We start from the raw sequence: 26,669 nt of genomic DNA, 5'->3' as shown, positions 1-26,669 counted from the left end.
ATTTAAAAGTTGTCTCCCATTGAAACTTCCGGCGTCCATAGAAGCGGTTCATTACAAATATTGCTGCATTAATTTGCCTAAAAGGTAACATTTAGATTAATATATAACTGTTAGGATTTGAAAATTTTATCAAAATTCAACAGTTTATCGCCGTTTATTCACGTTAAGCACAAACACTTTGCAAATAGATTTTAAACTTTATTTGATTTTTGTTGGGTCTGCATGTTGTAACTTGCACGATTTTTCATTGGCATCTCCTCTTTACCGACTTCACACACAAGCAGATTCGTCCCCTAGCGTCTCCAAATGAGTATTCAATTCGACCATCTATTTCTCCCCCCAAAGTAACACTTTAACAGGATCTCCTGTAGTTGGTGATCGCAATACTGGTATAAAAATTTTGTACCAGTATTGTAACTTTTTATTAAAAAAAAACAGCAATACTGGTACATTACTCAAAAAGATTATAGAGGATAATAATTAATTGTGAAATCAATTAACAACCAGTTAAAAGTCATTACTATACTTGCACAAATAAACAATTGCTAATAATTTCATCATATTTCTATATTTTATATAATTTAATATAGATAAAATAAAAGCTTATTATCATCTGAGTAATAATTCAAGCAAATCATTAGACTCGAACACTGTAAATTCAGCATTTACATGTATGCCATCACATATTTGACAGATATTTTAATACATGTATACATTTTTTGTCTACTAAGATCATATGCATTTGCTTTTCTTTATTTTCTTATTAATTTTTCACAACAAAAGATAACAATATTATTCAGTAATTGTAAAAAGTTGCTTTATAGGGGAACCTTGTTATAATCAGATTTACTAGTTTGTCTACATGAATGTTAAGGGTTGAAGCAGTTGATTCAGAACCACGGACAATACAAATAGTAGCAGATACATGTATATCTACTGGTACAAATACTAGACCAGCATTTTGACAGTAAGAGAGCTGTACAAATGCTATCTGAAATAGCTTGTAATCTAGTAAGCGTTACAGAAAGTCCACAGAGAGTGAATACCTAAATACCAATATAGGAAGGGGGAGGGGTTACAGAAATCACATCTGAAGAAGAAATAGACAATACCAATGCTAATGATACAGAAGCTATAACAGCATTAATGTCAATATAAAATTCACTAAAATATACTACATGAATCTTGGAAAGAGAGAGATGAAAGAAAAAATAGAAGAAAGTACAGAGTTTGTTAAAATGCTGAGACAGAATGGTTAAGAAAAAAACATCAGAAGATTTAAAACTTTATTCGGTACCACGATTTCCTGAGAAATACGAAAAAAACATTATATCCCGAGAACAAACTAATGTATCCCGAGAAAAAGATTAGTTATGGTGTTATGCTACTTTTTATACATGTTATAGTGTTAAGTTGCAGGCATGATTTCTTGGTAGATTCTGACAAATAATAAAGTATAAATTTGCATTTTTATTTGGTCCTGTCATTTTCACGTTTTCTAAAGATTCTTGAAAAAAATCTATTTTTTTTCTTAAATTTACATATCAAATGATTTGAGATTAATCCTTTGAGAAATGAAAAAGTTATTAGCATTTTTAATTTGGTCCTGTCTTTTGGTCATTTCATTCGGTCCAGTCATAATAAGTGTAACCCATTTTGCAAACAAGACATAAATGTACATAGAATAGAATAGAATAGAATATTTTTATTTACCAAATTAGGGCCCCAGGAGGGCATATGATACAGACAATATTATTATAAACAATAACATATGCAATACACACACAGTAAAAGATATGTAACAAGTGTTATAAAAACAATAAAATAAAATAATATAACACAGAAAATACACTCAACAAAATAGTAGCAATGTATTATTATTCAATGAATACTATGTTGAAAATGACTCAAGTGCACCCGGTAAGTGTATCTTCACAAACATAAGGCATTAATAGTTTGTGCGGAGAAATGTCAATATACAAAAAGAACCCAATAAAAAACAAAGCAATTAAGCACTCCCACATTTGACTATGAGGTATACTGCAAATAACAAAGTTTATTTAATAAAGGATATTTAATATGACTTATCTGCAGAAAGCACCAAGCATCGGTGCTTAAAGGGGAGTCCCTACTTGTACTTAATGCAGATGAGTCAAGCTCCTTAATTATTGAAAATATATTTTAAAAACATATTTTTAAGATTATAGATTTACATGTACATATATATAAAAATCGATTTTCTGAAGATTGCGTGTATTTTTTTAATTATGAACGCCTTAAACCTTATTATTGTATACTGTAACACTAATCTATAACACCATTAAAAAATTTTTTCTCTGGATATATCAGTTTGTTTTTGGGATATTACGTTTTTCTCGTAAATCTCGGGAAATCGTGGTACCCAACTTTATTTGATGACAATCACAGTGTACCATCTATGGCATCATCAGTTAAACACAATCATTCCTAATAAAATTGTCATGTCATACAAAATGTATGTTAATATCATTATGCATATATGTGACACCTTTAATAAAAGATTAATTACCTATATTGTTTATTTAAAAAAAAGCACAATACTGGAATGCAATACTGGTACAAAATTTTTATACCAGTATTGTGGACAATACTGGTATACCAGTATTGCGATTACCAACTACAGGAGATCCCTTTAACACAACATACCTTTTAATAGAATAATAATAACAAATTAACATACATGTATGTTCTTTTCTCATGGGTTTTCATGGTATTAACTTAAGAATGCATTGTGATGACACAATTTCCATTGAAAAAGCATGCATAGTTGGAATTTGTATTTACATTCTAATATTCGACTAGACATTCTGCAACTAATTATTAATCCATTCCACTATGATAATTGTTTTAAAGTGTTAAAATTAATCAATATAGATAAATACATGCAGATAACATTGTCTCCAGTTGTTTCGAATAATATACCGTGTATTCCTTGTTTAGATCTAAAGACGAAGTATTTTTTTGGTAGCAGTGAATTATCAATAAAATTTTCAACAAACTTTAACATTCTCTTTTCAAATAATAAGCATTTAACAACAAGACAACAAAATAAAATAATGAAAGTAATTAAAATTATTTTCATTGGGCTAGCAGCAGCTATTTTTGGGCAATTATACTCAATTGCATGAGTTTTGTAGCATGAAAAAGACTTTGACATTAACAGGACTATGTCTATGAGCAGCCAGACTTGACATTTGAATTGAATTGACAATTAAAAACATAATAAAAGAAAATAATGCTTATTCTAAAATGAAATTAATGGAATAAACAATTTATCACTCAACACTGCATTTTATTGTAATATCAACTTTATTTCAGAATATGTCTTTTGTAAGATTAAGAAAGACCAATCCATCTGGATGTATTCCCAGGAAAAAGAAAACCATTAAAAAACTGCCAGAATGGGATGTAAGTACATAAATCATCAAATAAATGTAAAAGGTATGAACAAAAGAAGGGCAAATAAATGTAAAAGGTATAAATAAAAGAAGGGCAAATAAACTAAAGGCTTCTATTTATGGATGTTTACTTCTCTGGTATAAGAATAAAAAGCTTTTTAAAAGACTGTTATAAAATGAAAGTATGTAAATTTAGGAACTGAAAAAGCAGAAAAAAATTAAGGGTTTGTGTGTTTGTTTTTCAAGATATAAGCCATTGAAAATTTGGCCAGAAATGATTCTCTAGACTTCTTACATTAAACATTGGCACCTTTTTTCTTTAAAATATTATGAAAATATAACGGATTTTATCATATTTAAATTGGCTTTTTACTTTATATGTAATAAAATTATGAAAATGTTAGAAGGGAAATTGTTTTATGGAGCTACACAGATAAAACCAGAGGATTCCGAGTATCTTGCAAAATTTCAAAAACAAGAGAAGCGATATCCTTAAACTGATAAGTTGAAAATAAACAAACATGACAAAAAAATTTTTTTACGATGACTGACATTCTGAAATAATAATTAAGTTTAATATAATATTTTACCGCCAATAAATGGTTTATTTGTTATGGTGTCTGCCATGAAAGTACAACATAGGGCATGTAGGGATGCTAATTGGATGACAACAGGGTAAACGAATTTGTAAAGATTATAATAGTTAAGAAGTCAAAAGACCTGGATGCTTTATGCCTTTTATTAAGTTTTATAAAGATACCTTCTTCTTTCAGTACAGAGTCAGACTCTTCTTGAGTGTATATAAACCTTATTTTATAAAGTTTTTGTTTCACTCTGCCATGTGTCCATTGTCCTTGACCTCCTTTCCATGGTTCAATGACTGGTTTAAAACACTCAATATTTATTTTGTTACATGGAGTTCTGACTTATTTTTAGTAACATGATAATTTAATATGATGTACATGTTATCTGAAAGGGTTCATCAATGGGTTAGGGACAGACTTATTTTAATGTGCATTTTTGTCAAGCCTGCAACTTTTGTTGCAGAATGCTCGACATAGGGATAGTGATCCGGCGGCGGCGTTAGCTAACTTCTTAAAAGGTTTATATTTTAGAAGGTGAAAGACCTGCATGCTTCATACTTTGTATATAGATGCCTCATGTTACGAAGTTTCCGTCAGTCACATGTCCAATGTCCTTGACCTCATTTTCATGGTTCAGTGAACACTTGAAAAAAAAGTTCAGAATTTTAGTAATGTTGACTTCTCTCTTATTATAAGTAATAGTATAACTATATTTGATATGTGCGTACCTTGCAAGGTCCTCATGCCCGTCCAACAGTTTTCACTTGACCTCGACCTCATTTCATGGATCAGTGAACAAGGTTAATTTTTGGTGGTCAAGTCCATATCTCAGATACTAGCAGCAATAGTGCTAGTATATTTGGTGTATGGAAGGACTGGAAGGTGTACATGTCCAACTGACAGGTGTCATCTGACCTTGACCTCATTTTCATGGTTCAGTGGTTATAGTTAAGTTTTTGTGTTTTGGTCTGTTTTTCTCATACTTTATGCAATAGGTCTACTATATTTGTTGTATGAAATGATTGTAAGGTGTACATTTCTAGCGGGCAGATGTCATCTGACGACCTCATTTTCATGGTTCAAAGTTTAGTTTTTAAGTTTTGGTCTTTTTATTTAATATTATATGCCAAAGGTCAACTATATTTGGTGTATGGAAATATATTATGATCTATATGTCAGTCCCGCAGGTTTTATTTGACCATGACCTCAATTGCACGGTTCATTGCACAGTGTTCAGTTTTTGTGTTTTGGTCTATTTTTCTTAAACTATAAGTAATAGGTCAACTATATTTGTTGTATGGAAGCTTTGTTAGCTGTACATGTCTGCCTGGCATGGTTCATCTGACCTTGACCTAATTTTCATGGTTCATTGGTCTTTGTTTAGCTATCTTGGTTAATGTTAAGTTTATGTGACAGTTGTAATAAAGCTTTATACTTAGGACAATCAACATAATATCAATGATTAGTAAAGAAGGCGAGACATTTCAGTTTGTGCACTCTTGTTAAATGTATATGTATTTAGTTTATTTGACGATTCAATTTGGGTGAAATTACTTACATTTATTTTCCATGTTTTTTTTTTTATTGTTTCAGGATAATTTACATGATATGAATGAATTCAAAGCTACTCCTGAAGAAATTGTAAGTTTAATTGTCTTTTAGAACTAGGTTTAATTGTTATTGCACATGATGGAAAACATATTTTTAATGAATTCACCTACCATTTAACAGTAACACAAACCATGGTCTTATATTCTGCTAGGTCTGATAGGACTGATTGTTACTGAAATGGTTTTATCAATATTCTCTCTCAGAATTATGGCACTACAGCATTATTTCTGTGAACAATTATCTTTAAGAGTTGTGCATTGAATTAAGGTGAGCAAAACTGACTTTTAATTTATAGCATATATATATATATATATATATATAAATAACAAGATATGACATGATATCCAATAAGATAACTATCCACCATTAACCAATGAGACATATATTTAAGCAACTATAGATCCCTGAACAGCCTTTAACAATGAGCAAAATCAAAAACATATACATGTGCTATTACAGCTTTAAAAGGCTCTGATATAACAATGTAAAACAATTCAAACAATTAATGATAACTTACCCCAGACTTCTTATACCAAAATCTCAATCAGTACATATCCAATGTAGTGTAACAACTTCATAAACTGTCAGAGAAAAAATATGTTGTACAATGCAAATCTAGTTTCTTTGTTCTGTGAATCTTTGACCATTTCTTTTGATGTTTACTTGCAGGCAAGACGAAAGGAAGTACATAAGTCCAAGCATGCTTTAGCTGCAAAACTTCAAAAACAAAGACAGATGAAAGGTGAGAAAAAACAAACAGTTTATTTCTGGAAATGCATATATATTTCTATATATATATATTTCCCCCCCCCCCCCCTGAGTTTGTGTTTCAAATTTGTTAAGCATCAGAGTTGCAATAAAAAGTTTACCTGTGTAGTAATTTGAGTCAGAGTTATTTGCCTTAGCCACAATGTTTCAAAGACACTGTTTTGAAATTTTAATTCGACTAACCAAATTTAAATTGATGATTGATCCTAATTAGATAAAAGTGATAAACTAAACACAGCTTAATTATGAATTGAAAATTGTCCAGAATATAAAGTCTGTCTAAAGTTGATCAAGACTGGTTAAAGTCACTATTTTCCTTCTTGTCAGTGGCGGATCCAGTAGCCATTTTCACAAAAAATCTTAAGTGTAAAATTAATCTTACGATAAAAATATTTAGTTGAATTGTTAAGGAATATTTTAGACTTAAGATAAATTTTACACTTAAGATTTTTTGTGAAAAGGGCTACAGAACTTTTTGTAATGGAGGCCAGCTCCAGTCATGCTTCAATGATTCCTCTATAATCAACCAATTTTTTCCTACCAAAAGGAGGGGGGGCGTAAAGAAAGAAACCAAAAATCTAATTATTTATTTTGGACCAATTCAAAATTTTAAATTTTAACTTCTAGGAGCTATAACTCTAATAATATTTATACATAGAGATAAATGTAGATTTGAACTGTTACACATTTGGTGATATATTTTGTAACTTGTTATGGACTACAATATATAAGTTATAAACTTTACAAGGAATATATCATAAATTGAGACAAAATGATTTTTTTTCATTTTCTTCTTTTTCAATTAACAGATTTAGATTACTGTCAATGTAAAGGTCAGGAATTGAAAAATGCATGTACAAGTTATTATCTGCACCAGCTATTATATATTGTTATTAAGTATCACTATTCATTTGACTCTTTACAGCAAGGAAAGCTGATTTGAGCATTTCTAATACAGAAGCAAGGAAGCTTGCTATAATGAAAGAAGTTTTGTATGATCAACAAGAGGTAAAATTCATTCATGTTTTCAAATTTGACCTATTGCAGGAAAAAATGCTGCTTTATATTTGAACTTACTTTTATTGGAAGTCAGTATTTAGATTTTAAAATGTGTACCTCTTTTTCTGTGATTGTTCTGTGATTGTTCTGACACTCTTAAATAATGTTGTATGACTATATATACCGTATTTATTCTAATAAACGCCCCGGGGGTGAAGACAATTTCCGAAAGGGGGGCGTCAATTAGAGAAACGAATTTCGTACCTTTACCTGAATTTTGTTGAAACAGACTATAGTAATAATATACACGTGTTTCTTATTGTCTCCATAATCTATAAATAGCATTTATCGGTAATGTGACCTCATCAAATAATTTGTTAAAATTTTCGAATGAACAAGTGCACATCAATGGAACATAATTTCAACAGCGTACTGTGTAACTGACAGATCTATTTTTGGAACTTGTACACACTGTGTTGGATTATCGGAGTGGATTAAAACATAGGCATCATTGATTTTTCGTTTCATGTTTCTGAGTGACTGGGTCGATGTCTTTGCAATATTGTAATGGTTAAGTTTCAATTTTATTTTTTTAACTACAAAATGGGGGCGTTTATTAGAAGTCAAAAGTTCTGAACGCACGATTTTCGGTAGGGGGGCTTTAAATAGAATAAATACGGTATACTTCAACAAAAGTAGAGTTGCATTTTTTTTCTTCAGTCTTTAATCATTGATCAAAATACTAGACCATGTTCGATAAAGTTGGAAATATTTGTCAGGGTTTTATCTCTTATTATTATAATATCACAAAAATACCATGCATACATTTGATCAGGAAGGAAGATCAAAATGAGGGATAATGAAACAGAAATCACAAATTTATACCATGTGAAAATAAATCAACAACGGTATGAATTATTTATTTGGCTTTAAAATTGATGAAATAACATTATAGTTTCAGAGTGTTCTAGCCAAATCAGATAAGATGATGGCTGTTGTTAAAGACCTGTTTGGTGATGCACCCAATGTAAGTAATGCCAGAAAAATGTTATAAACAGGGTTCATTACAACTCTCTTAGAGGAGTCCTTGAATCATTAGTTTCATATTTCGACTCACCATAAGTGTCAATAGCAAGGATCCGGAAATTTTTTTACCTAATTTCGGTCATTTTCATATAACTTAAAAGTTGGTGCCCCTTTTTAAAAACAGATTGTTAAAATCTCATTACTGCATGAGTATGCTACTACTCGTAGCATCAACGAACTTGTTTAACTGTTGCATCGCGTTTACTTCATGATTTATCCTACCATTTTCCTAAAATCGATCAAGAGCAATTAAGGGAAGGCAACAGTTTAAGAATAAAATGATTTTAATGACTCAAAATCGTAATTTTCTCAGTCATCGCTTACGTTTCTTTCGATTCTGAAGTGGAAATTCAAACCGGATGTAATGCGACAATACTAAAACGAAGAATTCCAGACTTATTCCAGGGATTAGTTTTGTTTATCAAATTCACAGGAAAACATCGTTTTTTAATATTTTACCTTTAATAGTGTAAGAATATTAATGAAAATAGTTGCACTTGCTTTATTTAGCAAAAAATCATTTTAAATTTACGATTTAGTGTCAAATCTGTTGAAGAGAATTTTAGGCATGCGTATCATAGTAAACAAAGCACGTGTGTTAGTAGTGAAAAAAATCTTTTTTCTACGTAAATTAAATCAAGTTTTAATTTAATTTTAAATCATAATTGACAATTGTCTTAGCTGAAAAGTAATTAAATAATGAAGACAGTTGGTATTGAATTTTAATTTCTTTATAATATTAGTTCGGAGCTTGTGATTAATAGCCAGGTGTGAATTAAAAACACAGGTAAAGAGATTAGCGATCATTAGCCAATAGCTACCCCAGGCATTAACATAGCTATTAGGAGGGCCCTCAGGATTATAACACTTTACTGGAGTGGCAGTTTAATTACATAAAATCGATAACAAAACAAAAATATGTTTAAAATGGCGATTTGAAACTCAATCTCAACGAAATGAATGAAATTATTTCTGTTGAAAAATAAAATTTGACCTAAATCCCAATAAATGATTTAGGACTTTTGAGTTTCCAAATCGGTCATGTCTGGCATATATGACCGTTTCCGGACCCTTGGTCAATAGTAACCTTTGTGATATTTGTAATGGGGGCATATAGAATTTTAACTAATATAAATATTAAATCCTATACATTTCCCAAGTGAAATGAATTGGGATGTTTGATTTTTCTTTTGAATTGTTTCAGATTATATCAAGTGTGTTTTTATTTTCTGAACTTGTTTTAACTGTACAGTCTATGAAGTACATACTGTTAATCTATTGATATGTGTCATGATGCAACTTCTTTCTTGATTACTGAATCCATTCTTACTCCATGCATATCAATAAACTGTGGAACTAAAAAGACTGTACAAACTTTGGACAGGCACACATGTGGCTTGGTTAAATATGTTTGTGAGCACTCAACCATCCTCTAATCTATAATAGTGTTGTAACAGCACAACATAAGAACAAACTGTTAAAATCAGTAGCATTTGGCTTATCTCAAAAGATTGATACAAGGAACAAAAACAACAAACATAAAACAATAGCCACAAAGCATCCATATTGGAGTACTCATGTTTACTGAAAACTATTGCAAAGCCAATTATAAATTATAAATGAATTGTGCTCCCCAGACTAAAAATGAGTTTATTATAAGGGTATTTTTGACTTTATAACTGCTTAGTGAAGTATTATCTATATATTGTCAGTAGTATATGTAAAGATCATTTGGATACCAGTATATTTACTAATGTAATCTATAATGTATTATTTTTAGAGAATGCCGGGTGTTCCAAATGTAACTTCAGCACCTAATGGTGATGGAAATCACAGGTAAATATGTTTTTATTTCTCCAGGGTTGGATTGTTTTTAGAAATTACACATCTCACCTTATAACCAAATACATCATTTATAACTACAAACTGTTGTGCTTATTCTAGTAAATATTTTATCTTAAAAAAATCAGCTCTACGATATCAGAAGTGAAACAATTGAAAACTAACAGCCTGATTTCAGCTAATAACATTTTGTGAAAAACAGCAATCAACAAAAACCATTGGACTAAAGGGTCTTGCTTTGAAACAGAAACATTAAAAATTTGAAAACAGTAACATGTTTTTGGGCACTCTGCTGAAACTTCCCCCTAACATAGGCTAGCAGTTTTATAAAAATTAGTTAAGGCCAATTTCAAAACATGAACTAATGATGTATCTTTGTTATTTTGTGTATAGTAGTATCAGCATCGATGTATCTCAATCCTACACAGTATATGAGACACTGTCACCCTCTGACATGTGTGATTATGACTGAATATATATGATGTAACATTTTGTATTGCAGGAATATAGTTGTCCCTCTCCATGAAATCAGAACTAAATCAGACACTCTGAGTGAGTCCATGGTAGACAGGTCAGCATTGAATGACCTAGAAACAGATAGTGGTATGTTACTTATATTAATGTATCTAAAAAATTAGAAATTTTTGTACCTGGTCATTTATAAAGAAAACTTACTAACATTTTTAAATAGGAAATCTCCAGCATTCGTAAGCTCAATCTTCGAGTACTTTCTTTAATTTTTAATATGGTTCCCAATGTTAAAGAATGTTATCTTTTCCTTTATGAAGTTACGGTACATAAAGTTTATTCTTTATTATTTGATAGAGTAAGTGGTGTACATGTTTTCTTAAGACTTTTTGTTTTTTATTTGTTTATTTGTATGGATCTGTGAACTAGTATTAATACAGCAAATTAGGAATAGAGATTTTCCTTTCATTTATTGATCAGATATTGAGATTATTTACAAACTAATTTATTTCTATTATCAGACGATGAGGACGACGAAGATCCAAGCTTCTATCAACCAAAATTTAATTTAGACAGATTTCAAAAATTTTTGGCTAACGAAGAAAAGAATCATACCATCAGCACAATCAGTGGTCAAGCACAAATGAGCCATCTTGACCAAGGTCCAATACAAAGTACACAGATACAGCTAGACAGCATGCAAAATACTAGAGGTATGGCCTAAAGTTGTTGAGATACTTGGTATACCTAGATTTACTCCTTGACTGTTAATTCAGTGTTATTCTTGAGGTATTAATTTTTGCGGATTTCATGAGTATTGCCGTACAACAAAATTAAATGTTCAATTAGGAGTGAACTTTCTATGGACTTATATTTGAAACTTGGACAAAATTATGATTTCAAACATCCATGTAAAATACTTTCCTCAACCCACAAATTTAATTAAAAAAAAATTATAGTAAAAAGAGTTCAAAAGTTTTTTCTTTAAAGTCCACTTGAATAGAGTTTTCTCTTTTGTTTACTTCACAATAAAAAATCAGAATAAATGTTCCTGATAGAAAACATATTCACTCAAATGTATTATTTTAACTCCAGATTTTGAAACACCAAAGAAACAAGTGAATGGTTCAATTTTGAAGGCACCAAATTCTGCTATGAATGACACAAACAAAATAAAGAAGTCAAAGAAAAGAGTTGCACCTAGTCCACAGCAGCAACACAACACTACTTCTAACATGAATCTAACAGATCTTAGGAAGGTGAACAATCACAAACATTATTGTTAACCATTCAGCTTTCATTGGTCTACATATAAGTATATCTTAAAAAGTGACAACTCTAGGACAGATCCATCCATTGGATCACCAGTGAAGGTGATACACAGCAAAATCACATAATATAATAAAAATTATTTTTCCTATAGTTGATCTCATTTGACAGGGACTAGAGGATTAAAGTAGGCCATTGATAACTTTTCCATCAGCTTTGCAAGGACAGAAACCTTCAGTGTAAACTTTTTTCTATCTTAAATCAACTCTGAAAATGATAAAAAAAAAATTATTGCAGAAATGTTGAAATTAATTCCTTAAGAATGGCTGTCATCTAAGATTTCCGATAGAATTTACATATAATATTGATGTTATGTTATAATTGATTAACATTTGAAATACTTATTTGGTAGTTTTTGCAAATGTTACATAACATGTATTATCAATATTTAAGGTATTGGAAGGTTTGGAAGATGAAATAGCAGAATATGAAAGAAGTACTGGACGAAGAGCCCCTGCTGAGAGACACAGACAGGAGAATTTCTCTGGTTATACATTGTCTATTGTTGACTCTGTTACAAAACTATGTAGATATCTCAAGGAGGTATGGAACATGTAAAATTATATCACATTCATCATCATAAACTATGTAGATATCTCAAGTAGGTATGGAACATAAAATTATATCACATTCATCATCATAAAAATTAGGTAGAAAAAGAATTGTATACTGTGTGCCTTGAAATGAACAGACCTATACATTGTAGACAAAATACCTATTTAATGCATTATACTTTTTTGAACTCTTTTTTTTCATCACTTGACTTTATAAATAGGTTGTATTTATCAATCAATTAAAAAAAAAACACACATATTTTAGGCCAGGATAATTGGCAATTTGTTTTACTGAAATTAAGTTATATGTTAAGTGTCAATTTCTGATTGGTTTTTATTAGGGTCGCTCAGGTAATACATCCATAATTATAACGCTTTGTATTCAATGATGGGCTTTTTAAAATATTTATAAAAAAGCTATAATTCCATTTTCTGTCACAGAATGAATTGAGACTGAAAGCTGAAACAACAGTAAGAGAACAGCTAACAGAAGATGTTACACAGTTAGCACAGCTTATTGATGCTCTCACCTCTGTAAGTTTGTATTTTTATGACTCCCCATTTTAGGTTTTTATTATTGTTGTCAATGGTTAACCATTGAAATGACCACTTTATTTTTATAATGCTCTATAAATACCTATGCATTTTGAATCTCTTTTTCTTTTTTAAAACAACATTATATATTTATTTATCAGATATGCTTGTTACATTGTTACACCAAGAAGCTTTTATTGATGCCTCCTGTTATATTCCACTGATTGCCCAGGTTAGCAATCAGCTGCTTGTATATATGTATATATTATGATAATATGTATAAATTTCTGGAAATACAATTGTACAACATTTTAATACATTATGTTTTATTCTATCAATCGTCTAAACTTTTTTTAGTGACTTTATTAATGGATTAAGTTTAATTGTTCTGTTTTCGTTGTACAGTACATTCCGGTTATTTGCATAGCCTATTTGTCAGACGAAATTATGCAATAAAGCGGAGTATGCTTATATCCGAAATGCCAAAATACGGAGTCAAATAACATCGATAGTGCATATCAGTAAAAGGAAATCCTGAAGAAAGATGAACCTCCATAATCCTCTTACAACATATTGAATGATTATTTATTCTAATAAAAGTTATTTGTCTAGTGTCATGCATTTTATTTCATTGTTTATTCTTTCAATAAAGTTTATAAACACATTTAGTTTTAGTTTATTTATGTACCGACTTTTCCTTTACCTGAGATACGAAAATAAAATTGTTCTAAAAATAGATTTGTTTCTATGACCCGGATGTACAAATTATATTGTTACGCTTTGATTAAAACAAACTGTTGAACAATACTACAAAGTTTATAATCATTTGATACAACAAATGTGTAATGAACTGCCTTTAATATGCAGTATTTACCGATTGCACAGTGATGAAACACTGTTACTTTAACCTCGTTAGTTTCGTATATGCAAAGCACATGTAATGGGGCCCTGCACGGGTTATTTGCTGGACACGAGTGTTGAAAGTGAGAAAATATAATAATTTTAAGTTAATGTTCTTTTCAAAAAATATTAAAAATGAAAGATTGATGTATGAAATGTATGAAATTTCAACCATATATAAATGCCCTGTAATATTTAACATAAATGTAGATCACCCCTAGCCAAATTACGAGATTGCACATTGGATAGCAGGCGTTATTGTTTTAAAAATACACCCAAAATGTAATCTATGAACAATGTTTGAATGCAATCAATAATTAACACCTTTTGAGATAGAAGATCATAGAATGGTTGTGTTTTTACAACAATCAGCTGATTGACATTTTTATGACCTCGAGGCTTAAAATAGAATATGGGAAACTTTACCTGTGTACACATCGAGGCCTTTTTTATAATCATATAAACACGAAAGAAACTGTTTTAAAACTTTATTTAAATAACACAGAAGTAAATGTGAAATAATATCAAAAATAATGATGCATTCAAAAAAAAAGTATACTTACCAAATCGCTGTTTCCGGTCAAAACATCTCGTCAGTTTTAACTAAGCATATCTAGCTGGCGATTATTTTCTATGCAATTAACCGAAATGCCACTTGTGGGGCTATGCATATAACCGTACAATTTAACATTAGATGAATGGGAAATGGTTTTGTGCAGGAGAAAAGTATGCAATTAACCGAATTATGCTATTAAGCGGTATGCAATTAAGTGGAATCGACTGTATCTTTTTATGTATTCTCGAACAAAATATTGATAAACATTTATCTTTGTCAATTTCTGATTAGATACTTTGTATATGGAAAAACCATTGTTAGGAAATAATTCAGACCAAAATAATTTTTGTCAAAAATTTTATATCTAAAGACTTATTGCTTTAATTATACTACAAAATTTAAATTTGATTTTATCATTAACTCATAAATACTTTTCCAAAAATTTTCTAAAAATCGACAAGAAATAAAAAAGTGGTTATAATCTTCTTCTTCGTTACATACATTATATAGACTGTCATTCTTCTGTTTCCATTTATAAACAATAATTGTTTTGTTGGTAATATGAATTTTAAAAGTTTCCATCTATATATTTTTAACTTATTTTCTTCTAAATAATGAAACATGAAAACATATAGTTGGTTAATACTAAGGTTCTCATTAATTTGTAAAATATGCATCCAGTTGCTAACACCAATTGATGGTTCAGTTTTATCTTTACAATTGACTTATAAATATAATATATTTGTTGAATAGCTTGAAGCCTCAATGTAATTACCTTTCCAGATTAGTTTCTGTCTAGGAATATTTACAATATACTTTTTATAGAACTTTCAGACTACAACATCTGAAGCCAGTCTTTTGGAATGGCTTTTTTTTAAATATTTATTTCTGCAATCCAATTATTCTTGCATTCTAATTTTTCCAGAATAAAATGTTGAACTCTTAATTCGATTTTCAAAAATACAGTTTTATTTTCAAAATTAATCTGTTTGTTCCCCCAAATTACCTGTTTCCTGTTTCCAACTTCAAGTTGGTAGGTTTTTTTGTTTGTCCACCACCTGATATTACCCAACATTTAAATACTTCTCTATAAAATTCAGGGATATGTTTGATATATTCTAGAATTTTCTTCTTTTTCAAAATTCATCTTAAAATTAACCAATTAATACCAACCACGTTGAGATATTTTAATGGACATTTTGAATCTCAATTCAAGGATCACCTCTCTGATTATCCAGGAGGTTTTTTTATTTTTCATACTGAGAGTAATCTTAATTTATAGCAAGTTTGATCGTTAAAATCTTAAAACTTTATTATTGAATATGAATCCTTATGCATAATGTATTGTTTTTTATTATGAAGGATATTATTCTTACGCAAGAAGAGTATGCCAAATTGAATAGTAATTTTACCAGATACAGGGAAGAAACACACAGTGAAATACTTTATCTTAAGGTAAGTTCTAATACTTAATCTTTAGCCACTTAACATATGATTGTTGCTTTTATATAAAAAAAAAATATTTTGATGAAACAAGTAAAAAAAAAAAATCTATGAAGACTTAAAATTTATCTTCTTTAGTTTATTCCCCATTATTAGCTCACCTTTCCAAAAGGAAATGTGAGCTTTTGCCATCACTTGGCGTCAGTCGTCGTCCGTCCGTCGTCATCGTCCGTCCGTCGTAAACTATTTCAAAGATCTTCTCCTCTGAAACTACTGAACCAATTCAAACCAAACTTCATCTGATTGATTCCTAGGGTATCTAGAATAAAGTTTGTGTTTTAATTCCCATTTCATCAAAAAACATGGCCGTCATGGCTAAAAATAGAACATAGGGGTAAAATGCAGTTTTTAGCTTATAACTCAAAAACCAAAGCATTTAGAGCAAATCTGACGGGGTAAAATTGTTTATCAGGTCAAGATCTATCTGCCCTGAAATTTTCAGATGAATAGGACAACCTGTTGTTAGGTTGCTGCCCCTGAATTGGTAATTTTAAGGAAATTTTGCTGTTTTTGGTTATTATCATGAATATTATTATAGATAGAGATAAACTGTAAACAGCAAAAATGTTCAGCAAAGTAAGATTTACAAATAAGTCAACATGACCGAAATGGTCAGTTGACCCCTTTAGGAGTTATGGCACTTTATAGTCAATTTTTAACCATTTTCCGTAAATCTTAGTTATCTTTTACAAAAATCTTCTCCTCTGAAACTACTGGGCCAAATTGAACCAAACTTGGCAACAATCATCATTGGGGTAACTAGTTTAAAAATTGTGTCCGGTGACCCGGCCAACCAACCAAGATGGCCACCATGGCTAAAAATAGAACATAGGGGTAAAATCAGTTTTTGGCTTATAACTCAAAAACCAAAGCATTTAGAGCAAATCTGACAGACGTTAAATGGTTTATCAGGTCAAGATCTATCTGCCCTGAAATTTTCAGATGAATCAGACAACCGATTGTTAGGTTGCTGCCTCGGAATTGGTTATTTTAAGGAAATTTTGCTGTTTTTGGTTATTATCATGAATATTATTATAGATAGAGATAAACTGTAAACAGCAAAAATGTTCAGCAAAGTAAGATTTACAAATAAGTCAACATGACCGAAATGGTCAGTTGACCCCTTTAAGAATTATGGCCCTTTATAGTCAATTTTTAACCATTTTCCGTAAATCTTAGATATCTTTTACAAAAATCTTCTCCTCTGAAACTACTGGGCCAAATTTAACCAAACATGGCCAAAATCATTATTAGGGTATCTAGTTTAAAAATTGTGTCTGGTGACCCGACTAACCAACCAAGATGGCCGCCATGGCTAAAAATAGAACATAGGGGTAAAATGCAGTTTTTAGCTTATAACTCAAAAACCAAAGCATTTAGAGCAAATCTGACATGGGGTAAAATTGTTTATCAGGTCAAGATCTATCTGCCCTGAAATTTTCAGATGAATAGGACAACCTGTTGTTGGGTTGCCGCCCCTGAATTGGTAATTTTAAGGAAATTTTGCTGTTTTTGGTTATTATTTTGAATATTATTATAGATGTAGATAAACTGTAAACAGCAATAATGTAATGCTTGGGGTATACAATGTTTTTTTATACTTTCATCATAAATTATATTATGAACACGAGACAAATGAGACATTTCAGTGTGTCCACTCTTGTTTTTGCTTTTGAAGAAGATATGACAGAATTGAAGAACCATTTATATAAATTGAAAACCCAAAATAATCATTGATGGAAGATTTAAGCAAAAAATTTAAGGTGAGCGATTCAGGCTCTTGAGAGCCTCTTGTTTTGATAATGACCAGTTTTTCTGGATATGAAGGTATACAGCAAACACAATTAATTCTGTACCTATATAATGCTGGATTAAATATAAATGAAATGAGAATGATTGCAAAATTTTATTTAATTTATTTAACTTGTACTTTTTTTGGGGTATAAAATATTTTTGAAATAAAAAGATAGAATTTTAAAATAATTTCAAGAAAAGGATCATAGAAAAAAAATGATTTGGGTATAATTGTTTTGCGTCTTGAATCTAAAATTGTTTTTTATGTAATGTTTTTTTTGTATTAAACAAACCAGCTTTTCAACACTTAAATTATAAATGTTTCCTATATTCACAGACAGCTGTACAGAATCTTAGTCGTCCTCCTTCTCAGACTGTGCCTCTAATGGAAGATATAACTCCACCAAGACATAAATCTCCACCACAGATCACAGGTTAGGCTGTCGACATATGATTATATTGTGTAGAAAACAAATTAAAAGTTCTGAAAACTCTTTGGGAAAATGTTCAGCTAGATAGTACATAAGCAATAAATTAGATATACATGATGTTCCCAATCTGTATGATAGTTCATTCATATGACATTGCATGAATACAGTATATTTTAACAATGTTTAACAGGTAAGGGAATTGTAGCAGCAGAATTAGATAAAGTTTATAATATGGGTTTACAAAAACTTTTCCATCTTCAATAATTTTCCAGCATTTTCTACAAAGTTTTTAGAAAATTTATTGATTTATATAAAATGTGTAACAGAAAAAAGAATGACATTTGTTTACATACTGTGGACATCAAAACGCAATAAGTACAAAAGTTATTGCAGTGAAAATTTATTGATGATGATGATGATGAATTGATGTAAAACACCCAGTGGCAAATATTACATGCATATTGGGACGAGAATATGTTAATAAAATGTATGCATAGGGATGAAAGACCCCCAAGTGATGACTGTTTGTAAATGGTATGGATTTAAATGTTTCTGTAAGATAATACATATATGTATCAGTGTTCCGCTCAGGCCGTTTTAGCGTCGCGGTACCGCGACGCTATATTTTTTCACCGTGATGCTATAATAATTCCCGCGATGGTATAATTATTCCCGCGACGCTATGATTATTTTGAAGATGCTATTTTACTTGTCCTCAATTTTGAACTTTCATCTACTATCGATTATGATCATAAAAATTATATCACCTTTAATTGTAATCCCTTTAAGTCGGACACTAAAGGCAATTCAGAGATTAAATAGCTAGGTGTTAATTGCCCTCAGGGTGATAACTGTTTTGATGCGAATATCCCAAGCTGACGCTTGTGACATGACTAATACCACGTGTCTGCTATCACCAATTTCGACATGGAAAAATGCAATCACAAAACAATTCGAAATCTACGTTTTGTATTACGAAATTTCAAAGATTGAAACGATTTTTATTTTATTTTAAAAAAGGTCGTTTATTTGTGCATCTCTCCAAAAATTACTTTCTTTCTCTTCCGGTAATACGAGAGCGAGAATTTTGGTTTAGAGCTAAACTAAGTTTAATACTTCTTTAAAAAGTTATCATAATTGGCTTAAGTTTATGTTTAATCCATTTAATGCATTAAAAGCATCTTATTCATGCACAATCTTTTGTCAAACAATGTTTATTCTCGGACTCATTTTCGTAAATTTTTCTACGGCTGCCATTGCACATTTTTGTGTAAACTGCGGATCGGAACTGGACCAGATATGACAAAAATCCGCATTTTCACGATAATGACAACAGATGGACAGTAGACAGAAAAAATATACCAAGAGAGAAAACTACGCATTAACAGACTATTTGTTAGATAACTTTGTTAAAAATACATATCATTTTGATGTAAAGATAAGAAACAACTGGGACTAATTCATTGAGTGCCATGAAACAATGAATTTCATAAACATGATAAAAAAAGTTTTTAAATTGATTTTTTTTGCTACTTTTGCTACTTTATCTTTACTTGATATAATATAAAAAATAGTTAATTTTGTGTACTAGATATTTAGTTTTGTATATAAACAGGTTGATCTATAATGAACCATTCATTCATTTGACTTATTGTTGGGTAACTGAAACCACATATTTATTTTTATTTGGCACAAGAGGAAAAAAATAATTCTGTAACTATAAATGAATAAAGAAAACATAAACTGAAACAACTGTTTTTGTGGTTATAGTTTAATTGTATTCTCAGTTATGAATTAAACAATCTAAACTAAAACATATAAAGGAAATAGAGTATCAACGCGACGCAACAAACGACATTAAAAAAAATACAGTTATTTTTTTTACGCAAAATGTGATGCTATCCAAAATTTCTGGGGAGAACACTGTATGTATGTAACACATGTAAAAGAAAATACCATCAAATACACACACAACTATTTAGAAAGAAGAGTTGTTGTTTGCTGTGGTATTTTTTATGGTCCATGATACTGAAGTTATGAATAGAAAATACTTATTTTTGTTATAACAATAGGAATAAACTTATTTGATTTCAGATGAAGTGCCTCGGCTTGAAAGGGAGGTAAATGGGATACCAGATTATTTACAGGCAGATTCTGCAGCTGTTCTATTATCACCCCCTGTGAGAAAATCAAGAATTCAAAGGGAACAAGAAATGTTAGAACAAATGGGTAAGATATTTCCATAGTAACAATCTGCAAAACATTGTGTGTTATCATGAAGATGTAGAAGAATAATGTATGTAGATTCTGAAAACAATATGTACATTATTTGATATTCTTGAAAGTCCCTATCTTATCTTTTAAATATTACATTACCAAAACATGTTCTTGTGAATGAAAATCCTTAAATCAAGTCATAAGGTTTATTGCTGTTTAAAACTTAACCTGGAATTTTTGTACATATATGAATCTGATACAATTTTTTATTAATTTAATTTGAACTTTAATAGGAAGACAGTCATCATTGGTAGATATAACAACTGCTGTACAGAATGACTCACAACCAGATAGTGGTTTACCTACACCATATTTTAACCATCCTAATGTACCATCTTCACATTTTCAATCATCACAACAATATCCTTGTTCAATTTCATCACAATCTGGTTACCAGCAGTCTGGTACAGGGCAAGTTCCAGTCAATGTACATACTGGTTACCATCAGGGTGGACAGGTACCAGCCACATCACTCCATCAAGTATCACAAGTATCAGTTCAGAATGGCATGTCAATTCCTCAAAGCAGACCACAAGGTCACACTCAAGGTCCAACTAGAATGGCTGCACCGAACAGGCCATATTCAGTGAGTACTGTTCATCCAGCTGGTGCTAATGCCCATGTGCGTGTTCCTAGACCAAGTCTTCTTGTTCAAAGTAATGTGGGTGTTTCATTACCAGGTGCTAGACAAGTAGTGCCATCTGTACAAGGACAGTTACCTAGCCAACAGTCTGGACAACAGCAAAATAACAAAACCCAGTTAGCAAATCAAATATCAGAATTAAACAAACAACATGAGGAAGCACAGAAACGACTACAGAGTCTAATGCAGCAACAATCTAATCAGATGGCAGGAAATACAAATGATAACTACCCTATTCAGGTCAGTCATATAAGGGGCTAGAGATTAGAAAGAAGGGATAATTTTAACCATCATATCAAAACATAGACATAGCTATATATCTACAATTGCCATCAAACCACTTACTTAATTTTAATGAGTTGCTCACACAAAGTAAAGGTTCATTTTGCAAAACTTAGAACTGACTATTTATATGCAGAAGATAGAGAAGAGGGTTATAATACTGACCGTCCAATGGCTGTATAGCCAGTCAAGGTCGTTAAAAACTTCCATTTGTTTGAGGGTTATCAATTTGTGAAAACTGCTGAGTTTATCTTAATTTGCTACTAGATATTGAAAATCAAGTTGAAAAAAACATCACAATTAAAATGCTTTAAAAAAAATAAAAATATCTATTTTGTCATTTCAGCATGGGTTACCAGCATACCCAGTTTCACCACCAATATCACCAATATCACAAAAGTCTGAAGGATATCTTAGTCTCCAAGGCATTGTTGATCAGGTATCACAATTCTTTAGTTTAGTAAAATGCATTATTATATGAGGTTTTATTATTTAACTTCAATGATATTAGCGGGGCTGTTGGAGTGAGCTGCCACCTATGTTGGAGGTTTTATTATTTTACTTCAATGATATTAACGGGGCTGTTGGAGTGTGCTGCCACCTATGTTGGAGGTTTTATTATTTTACTTCAATGATATTAGCGGGGCAATTGGAGTGTGTTGTCACCTATGTTGGCAGTTGTACTTAGTTACAGTAAGCTCTTAGAAACTGTAAGATAATGTTTTTATATGCATCATGCCCTCACGTCAACCGTTTTATTCTAAACATCAAGGAACATATCAGATTCTTATGATTGTCTTGCTTTAAAAGGTAAAAACAAACAAAAGGATTGAACTTAAACAACTTTCCTATAATGTTCTTCTCATAATCTTCATGTTTGATATTTCCCTTGACTTATATGCGTGTTTTGAACAACACGGAAAATCAGAATTAAGCAGTATTTATATTTAGTGTATTCATAAAATTAGAAACACGTCAGAGGGAATTCCCCAGTTTTGATAAAATGGGAGAGCTCTCTGAATTCCGATAAATCTATTTCTGTCATATAAGAACTGAAGTGGAGTTTTTCTTACATGTCATCGTTATGAAACTGATATTTGATATTGTGCTCTCATAGAAAAATGGAGAACCATCTAGGTTGTTTAATTAACATTTAATATACATTCTTGCTCCAAATCACAAGTCTAGGGTTTGTTTAGGTAATTATGCGCATGCATATAGTTTTCTTGACTTCAAGGGGTATCAAATTGAATGGTTGCTCTGGATTCCCCACTCCATTGATTAATTTGAAACTCACGGGATCCTTTCTATGTCTGTCTGTTATTGAGGTTTATTGTTGTTGCATGATTTTAAATCATAGTGTAGTCCACATCGTAAAGGTGTAACTACAACACTCCTTCAGCCGAAATGGAGTCTTCCATATTATCGTTTCGAGTTGTCTCCCTTCCGTAACGTAGGAAAATAGGTGATAAGATACGAAGTGAAATACCTCCTCGCATTCTCAGTGACTGCTGTGGAAAGTAAACTTGGAATTGATAGTACAAAAATAAAACACAATAAGTACATTGTTCATGAATACACTTGTATCTAGGATTGGCTATTTTTAAAGTTGAGTAACTATTCAGATTAAGTAAATTACATTTTACATGTGCAGTTGAATTAGTTTTCAAAATAATACTATCCAGTTATACATGTGTCAATGAAAACAATGGCAATCGTATCCCTCAGAGCAATATGCTCTTTGATTTGACAATAGGACTTATTTTTGATGGTTCTGACAATGGTATCAATCAAGTTTAAAACAACCATGCAAACTTTTGTAAGTCTTACACATCTATCTTATGTTCTTAGATAATAAGTGATGTACAGTCTTATTAAATGTGTTTAATGATTCTTCCAGGGGAGCATGTTACTTTACCTAGATAATAAGTGAGGTACAGTCTTATTAAATGTGTTTAATGATTCTTCCAGGGGAGCATGTTACTTTACCTAGATAATAAGTGAGGTACAGTCTTATTAAATGTGTTTAATGATTCCTCCAGGGGAGCATGTTACTTTACCTAGATAATAAGTGATGTACAGTCTTATTAAATGTGTTTAATGATTCTTCCAGGGGAGCATGTTACTTTACCTAGATAATAAGTGAGGTACAGTCTTATTAAATGTGTTTAATGATTCTTCCAGGGGAGCATGTTACTTTACCTAGATAATAAGTGATGTACAGTCTTATTAAATGTGTTTAATGATTCCTCCAGGGGAGCATGTTACTTTACCTAGATAATAAGTGATGTACAGTCTTATTAAATGTGTTTAATGATTCTTCCAGGGGAGCAGATTACTTTACCTACCATTCAATGCCAACTAAAGTGAAATGTACCTAAAGTAGCTCAAAGTATATATTTTTAAGAGTTGTAGATTTTTATTTTTTTTTATTGTCTTTGATTTAATAATCCTAAATGCAACTTTGTTACTTTCAGAGATTGCAAAATGGTGAAGGACCCAAGCGAGGGATTACTGTATCAATACCTACTGTTGACTTTGAAGCTTCTCCCCAATGAAATAAAATACTAGTCTGAGTGATATCATAGTAACATCTAGTGCTCTATTGTCATATCTATATCTTATAAAACTTTACTGTGTACATGTGTACAACTGTTATAGCTGTTATAGTCATTATACTCCATGCTATAAAGTACCTACATATAGTGTTTGACCCTTCAGTCATTCAGACTTTGTAATGGTCTATTATCTGTTTTCTGTAAGTAGTTGTTTGTCTATTTGTTTCCTAGTTCCTTTTAAAGTTAGGTGATGATTTGAAGGATTGATGTATTATTCACAGCATTTTATTTCTTTTATTACAGACCCTTTTTGCAGAAGATGACTTTTTTATTGTCTAATTTGTTCTCATCTTAAAATTAATTAAATATTTTCCACTAGACATTAATTAACAGCAATCTATCCATCAATTCACTTTTTGAATTTTACCTATATCGCTATAACAGATTTTTAAGTCCAGTAATTTTTTCTTAAGATATATCTCTTCAACGCTTTGCATTTATAAAATATATATAGATCTGAACATTTTTTTGGTTCATGTGCTCAAGGTGTGAAAATCATATTAAGTCATTTGCATAAATTGGTTTAGTATTCTGGAGGTCTAACATTTGTGTTTCATGATCCTATTACTTGGTAGAAGTAAGATTATTTTTCCATGAAAGTGTTCTCTAAAAAGATGCATTTTGTTAATACTGTTGGTCTTCACCAAATGATAAATAATGGCTGCCATGTGCATTTAAAATATGACAAAATATGTGACAGTAAGGTACAAGTATTCATAACTTGCAGATGGATTGCATACATTTTTTGGTTGTAGGGCCAGTTTTCATTTTAGCAGCTCATGAAATGTAGCTCACAGTCAAGTGAAATTAAACTTTAATATTGTAGATTCTTAAAAAGCATTTATATGTGCCTTCTAACATGATTTATACCTTCAATTGGGTACTTCAATCACAATTTTCCATAAATATATTTTGGTAAAAATGGATGATTTTTTTTAATGAATAATTCGATTTTTAAAATGTTATAAAAGTGCTGTTACTATGTGGTGATTTCAAACAATTGACACACAATGACAGTGAATAGTGTCAAGATGGCATGTTTTTTATTTTATATTGTTGTCCAAACTGTGATAATTTTATGTTATGTATTTACAAATGTTTGTGTACATAATAAACTAGCATACCATAACAATAAATGTCAAATTTATTTCCAATAGACACTATAACCAATTAGTCTTACGGAGAATCATTATTGACAGCTCACTGTTGGCAGGTCTCTTGTCAATCCACAGCTTGTGTAGCTGAAACCAAGCTCACTGTTAGCAGGTCTCTTGTCAATCCACAGCTTGTGTAGCTGAAACCAAGCTCACTGTTAGCAGGTCTCTTGTCAATCCACAGCTTGTGTAGCTGAAACCAAGCTCACTGTTAGCAGGTCTCTTGTCAATCCACAGCTTGTGTAGCTGGAACCAAGCTCATTGTTGGTAGGTCTCTTGTCAATCCACAGCATGTGTAGCTGAAACCAAGATCACTGTTAGCAGGTCTCTTGTCAATCCACAGCTTGTGTAGCTGGAACCAAGCTCATTGTTGGCAGGTCTCTTGTCAATCCACAGCTTGTGTAGCTGAAACCAAGCTCACTGTTAGCAGGTCTCTTGTCAATCCACAGCTTGTGTAGCTGGAACCAAGCTCATTGTTGGCAGGTCTCTTGTCAATCAAGTTCAAATGAAAACTACCAGGCAGAAATATACACTTTACTATCAGTAGTGAACTGTGACAGACAGACATGTATGACTACAAACACCAAATAGTCAAACTTATGCCGCTAGTATATGTGCAATGAATTCCAACCATAGAATCTTAATGTTGACCAGTTAACCTTACTTATAATATCAGAGAAATAGACCTCAAAACCTAGATATTATTCACATAAACATGAAAATGAGGTTAGACAGATGAACCCTGTTAGAGTCAAATTATTTTGTTTTTATAGCATATGGCATCCAAGCAATGGACCCAACCAGGATAACTAATCATTGATCACTGAACCATGACAATGAGGTCCAAGTAAGATGAACAGGGTGCCATTTTCACCCTAGAGATTCCATACACCTTTATTATCTGATCTTTTGCTTAGAGTATCGGTCACAACAAACTTAACCTTGATCACTGATCCATGTAATAAGTCGAGGTCAGGCAATGATTCCATACACGATATAAAGTATCTTATAATTCACATAATTAAATCAGGTCATAACGGAAAAAAAAAGCTATAAATCTACTCCTCTGAATTAAATTTACAAATGTTGTTTCCTGTGAAACTACAATGCCAAATGCTACTAGACTTATAGTTAATAATTTCTACCTCATTTTAGTCTCTTGTGAGAGTTGTTTCATTACTTATGATTAGCAATTTTCTTTTATAAATAATAGAATTACAATTGGGGACAACCACTAAAATGATTCCTTTTTGGTGTAGAGGTCATATTGGTTCTATTTTCCTCCACTGAAATAAGGGC

At 31.1% G+C, this 26,669-nt stretch overlaps 1 protein-coding gene across 1 annotated transcript; it reads left to right on the top strand.

The window, feature by feature from the left end:
- Positions 1-2: 2 nt before the first annotated feature.
- On the top strand, positions 3-25,352 carry LOC143064171 (spindle and centriole-associated protein 1-like). Its single transcript, XM_076236817.1, has 18 exons — positions 3-84; positions 3,358-3,447; positions 5,615-5,662; positions 6,302-6,374; positions 7,326-7,408; positions 8,355-8,426; positions 10,266-10,321; positions 10,830-10,930; positions 11,317-11,508; positions 11,891-12,054; positions 12,518-12,667; positions 13,120-13,212; positions 16,031-16,123; positions 18,303-18,399; positions 20,491-20,625; positions 20,907-21,556; positions 21,945-22,037; positions 24,076-25,352. The coding sequence occupies exons 2-18, from the start codon at positions 3,361-3,363 to the stop codon at positions 24,154-24,156; spliced, it is 2,268 nt and encodes a 755-aa protein (XP_076092932.1). The 5' UTR covers positions 3-84; positions 3,358-3,360; the 3' UTR covers positions 24,157-25,352.
- Positions 25,353-26,669: the final 1,317 nt, after the last annotated feature.

This window comes from Mytilus galloprovincialis, chromosome 1 (assembly GCF_965363235.1).
Source record: "Mytilus galloprovincialis chromosome 1, xbMytGall1.hap1.1, whole genome shotgun sequence".
Classification (NCBI taxonomy): domain Eukaryota; kingdom Metazoa; phylum Mollusca; class Bivalvia; order Mytilida; family Mytilidae; genus Mytilus; species Mytilus galloprovincialis.
The sequence above is the reverse complement of the archived record's forward strand: the minus strand, read 5'-3'. Positions and strand labels throughout refer to the sequence as shown.

Coding starts and splice junctions, on each gene's coding strand:
- LOC143064171 (XM_076236817.1), top strand. CDS start 3,361: ATGTCTTTTGTAAGATTAAGAAAGACCAATCCATCTGGATGTATTCCC. Junction 3,448..5,614: donor AAAAACTGCCAGAATGGGAT/GTAAGTACATAA, acceptor TTATTGTTTCAG/GATAATTTACATGATATGAA. Junction 16,124..18,302: donor GTGAAATACTTTATCTTAAG/GTAAGTTCTAAT, acceptor CTATATTCACAG/ACAGCTGTACAGAATCTTAG.